General features: G+C 37.2%; 1 protein-coding gene across 1 annotated transcript in view; it reads left to right on the forward strand.

The window, feature by feature from the left end:
- LOC143299971 (uncharacterized) overlaps nucleotides 1–5,000 on the forward strand; it is a 52,232-nt gene that overhangs the window by 33,516 nt on the left and 13,716 nt on the right. The window contains exon 13 of the mRNA XM_076613528.1: nucleotides 3,718–3,914. Coding sequence (XP_076469643.1) covers nucleotides 3,718–3,914 — 197 coding nt within the window. The remainder of the gene's footprint in view (nucleotides 1–3,717; nucleotides 3,915–5,000) is intronic.

Genomic DNA, 5,000 nt, shown 5'->3' on the forward strand with positions numbered 1-5,000 from the left:
TGAACAATCTGATCACATCTTTCGTAATAATATGGACGGTCTTATTACATCTTTTCCAATACCTAATCCAATTGAAAGCTAATAACATGGACAGTCTTGTTGTGTATTTTCCAGAGACATGTTCAAAGTGGAAGGTAATGGTGTGGACAGTCTTCTTACATCTTGTATGATAATATGAACAGTCTCATTACATCTTTTCCAATGACATCGTCAGGGTGAAAGGCTATGATATGAACAGTCTCATTACATCTTTTCCAATGACATCGTCAGAGTGAAAGGCTATGATATGAACAGTCTCATTACATCTTTTCCAATGACATCGTCAGAGTGAAAGGCTATGATATGAACAATCTTATCACATCTGTCGTTTTAATATTGACAGTCTTTTCCAGAGACATAATTAAAATGACCGATTATAATATCGACAGTCTTCTTACATCTTTTGTAATAATAATATAGACAGTCTTGTTCCATCTATTCCACAGACATGGTCACAGTGAAAGGTTGTATATGGACAGTCTTATCACATTTTTTCCAGAGACATAGTCATAGAGAAAGATAATGATATAAGACAGTCTTATCACATTTTTTCCAGAGACATAGTCATAGGGAAAGATAATGATATAAGACAGTCTTATCACATTTTTTCCAAGACATAATCATAGGGAAAGATAATGATATAAGACAGTCTTATCACATTGTTTTCCAGAGACATAGTCATAGGGAAAGATAATGATATAAGACAGTCTTATTCCATCATTTCCAGAGACATAGTCATAGGGAAAGATAATGATATAAGACAGTCTTATCACTTTTTTTCCAGAGACATAGTCATAGAGAAAGATAATGATATAAGACAGTCTTATCACTTTTTTTCCAGAGTCATAGTCATAGGGAAAGATAATGATATAAGACAGTCTTATTCCATCATTTCCAGAGACATAGTCATAGAGAAAGATAATGATATAAGACAGTCTTTTTCCATCATTTCCAGAGACATAGTCATAGAGAAAGATAATGATATAAGACAGTCTTATTCCATCATTTCCAGAGACATAGTCATAGAGAAAGATAATGATATAAGACAGTCTTATTCCATCTTTTCCAGAGTCATAGTCATAGGGAAAGATAATGATATAAGACAGTCTTATCACTTTTTTTTCCAGAGACATAGTCATAGGGAAAGATAATGATATAAGACAGTCTTATTCCGTCTTTTCCAGTGTCATAGTCATAGGGAAAGATAATGATATAAGACAGTCTTATTCCGTCTTTTCCAGAGACATAGTCATAGGGAAAGATAATGATATAAGACAGTCTTATTCCATCATTTCCAGTGTCATAGTCATAGGGAAAGATAATGATATAAGACAGTCTTATTCCGTCTTTTCCAGTGTCATAGTCATAGGGAAAGATAATGATATAAGACAGTCTTATTCCGTCTTTTCCAGTGTCATAGTCATAGGGAAAGATAATGATATAAGACAGTCTTATTCCGTCTTTTCCAGTGTCATAGTCATAGGGAAAGATAATGATATAAGACAGTCTTATTCCGTCTTTTCCAGAGACATAGTCATAGGGAAAGATAATGATATAAGACAGTCTTATTCCATCATTTCCAGTGTCATAGTCATAGGGAAAGATAATGATATAAGACAGTCTTATTCCGTCTTTTCCAGTGTCATAGTCATAGGGAAAGATAATGATATAAGACAGTCTTATTCCGTCTTTTCCAGTGTCATAGTCATAGGGAAAGATAATGATATAAGACAGTCTTATTCCGTCTTTTCCAGTGTCATAGTCATAGGGAAAGATAATGATATAAGACAGTCTTATCACTTTTTTTTCCAGAGACATAGTCATAGAGAAAGATAATGATATAAGACAGTCTTATTCCATCATTTCCAGAGACATAGTCATAGAGAAAGATAATGATATAAGACAGTCTTATTCCATCTTTTCCAGAGTCATAGTCATAGGGAAAGATAATGATATAAGACAGTCTTATCACTTTTTTTTCCAGAGACATAGTCATAGGGAAAGATAATGATATAAGACAGTCTTATTCCGTCTTTTCCAGTGTCATAGTCATAGGGAAAGATAATGATATAAGACAGTCTTATTCCGTCTTTTCCAGAGACATAGTCATAGGGAAAGATAATGATATAAGACAGTCTTATTCCATCATTTCCAGTGTCATAGTCATAGGGAAAGATAATGATATAAGACAGTCTTATTCCGTCTTTTCCAGAGACATAGTCATAGGGAAAGATAATGATATAAGACAGTCTTATTCCATCATTTCCAGTGTCATAGTCATAGGGAAAGATAATGATATAAGACAGTCTTATTCCGTCTTTTCCAGTGTCATAGTCATAGGGAAAGATAATGATATAAGACAGTCTTATTCCGTCTTTTCCAGAGTCATAGTCATAGGGAAAGATAATGATATAAGACAGTCTTATCACATTTTTTCCAGAGACATAGTCATAGAGAAAGATAATGATATAAGACAGTCTTATCACATTTTTTCCAGAGACATAGTCATAGGGAAAGATAATGATATAAGACAGTCTTATTCCATCATTTCCAGAGACATAGTCATAGAGAAAGATAATGATATAAGACAGTCTTTTTCCATCATTTCCAGAGACATAGTCATAGAGAAAGATAATGATATAAGACAGTCTTATTCCATCATTTCCAGAGACATAGTCATAGAGAAAGATAATGATATAAGACAGTCTTATTCCATCTTTTCCAGAGTCATAGTCATAGGGAAAGATAATGATATAAGACAGTCTTATCACATTTTTTCCAGAGACATAGTCATAGAGAAAGATAATGATATAAGACAGTCTTATCACATTTTTTCCAGAGACATAGTCATAGAGAAAGATAATGATATAAGACAGTCTTATTCCATCATTTCCAGAGACATAGTCATAGAGAAAGATAATGATATAAGACAGTCTTATTCCATCATTTCCAGAGACATAGTCATAGAGAAAGATAATGATATAAGACAGTCTTATTCCATCTTTTCCAGAGACATAGTCATAGGGACAGATAATGATATAAGACAGTCGTATCACATTTTTTTTCCAGAGACATAGTCATAGAGAAAGATAATGATATAAGACAGTCTTATCACATTTTTTCCAGAGACATAGTCATAGAGAAAGATAATGATATAAGACAGTCTTATCACATTGTTTTCCAGAGACATAGTCATAGGGAAAGATAATGATATAAGACAGTCTTATTCCATCATTTCCAGAGACATAGTCATAGGGAAAGATAATGATATAAGACAGTCTTATTCCATCATTTCCAGAGTCATAGTCATAGGGAAAGATAATGATATAAGACAGTCTTATTCCATCATTTCCAGAGTCATAGTCATAGGGAAAGATAATGATATAAGACAGTCTTATTCCATCATTTCCAGAGACATAGTCATAGGGACAGATAATGATATAAGACAGTCTTATTCCATCATTTCCAGAGTCATGATCAAAGTGAGAGGTAATGACAGGGACAATCTTATTACATTTTTTCCACAGAGACAGAATAGATCCGGAACTTTAGTGTTGGTTGTGTACACCTAAACAAGACTGTGTGTGTGTGTGTGTGTGTGTGTGTGTGTGTGTGTGTGTGTGTGTGTGTGTGTGTGTGTGTGTGTGTGTGTGTGTGTGTGTGTGTGTGTGTGTGCAGATCCGGGACCTCTGTGTAGCCACTGGAAGCCAGCGGTCCAGGCACAGATGGTGGATCACGGCAGCTGGTGTCTGATCGAGGTGGATATCGATACGCCCCCCAACGTGGTAGCCAAGAAGATCGAGGTGGCTTTGGAAGAGCAGCAGCCGGGGGACCCCCTGAACGACAGAATCATCGTGCAGAACTTCATCTCTTTGGTGGGTACACACTTGTATCGGGGGGCAGGGGGGGGGGGGGGGGGCTTGAGGGGTTGAAGGGCGCCAACAGGCTAGTGGTTTCACAGCGCTGGACTGTCAAACGGAGAACAAGAAGAAATGTACACCTCTAACCCTTCAGGTGCCACAGGGGATCGAACTCGGAACACCCAGGCGAGAATTCAACACTTTAACCACATGACCACCGCACCCGTTATGTGTGAGGGGTCAGTAGGGAAGGGTGTGTGTGAATAAGTGTGTGTGTGTGTGTGTGTGTGTGTGTGGTGCGGGGTGGGGTGGCAGTGCTGGTCAGAGCTGTTGGCACGGAGGAGAAAGGGTGCAGACAGACAGACACAGACAGACAGACAGGACAGACAGACAGACAGGACAGACAGACAGGACAGACAGACAGGACAAACAGACAGACAGACAGACAGGACAAACAGACAGACAGAACAGACAGACAGACAGACAGGACAAACAGACAGGACAGACAGAACAGACAGACAGACAGGACAAACAGACAGGACAGACAGAACAGACAGACAGGACAGACAGACAGGACAAACAGACAGACAGACAGGACAAACAGACAGACAGGACAGACAGGACAGACAGACAGACAGACAGGACAAACAGACAGACAGACAGACAGACAGGACAAACAGACAGACAGACAGACAGGACAGACAGACAGGACAGACAGGCAGATTGATAAACTGTTTACATTGTGGAGATCTTAAAGGGTGAGGAATGGATGGTTGACATAAAGTACACCATCGCTTTATGTTATCAATTTAAGAGGAAGAAAAAAAAAAGTCTTTGTGATTGTTTCCATTGCCTTTGTGTAAGACTGCCTCAATGATGGTTGAAATAAAATACACAATCGTTATATGTTATCAATTCTTTTTTCTTTTCTTTTTTATAAAAGTCTGACATTGTTTTCTATTGCCTGGGTTTTCAACTGCCTTAATGATAGTTAAATAAAGTACACCATCGCTTTATATTATCAATTTAAGAGGAAAAAAGAGATTTTTTTCTTTGACATTGTTTCTGTTGCATGTGTGTAAGATTGCCTCAATGATGGTT

Source organism: Babylonia areolata, chromosome 25 (assembly GCF_041734735.1).
Source record: "Babylonia areolata isolate BAREFJ2019XMU chromosome 25, ASM4173473v1, whole genome shotgun sequence".
Taxonomy (NCBI): Eukaryota; Metazoa; Mollusca; class Gastropoda; order Neogastropoda; family Buccinidae; genus Babylonia; species Babylonia areolata.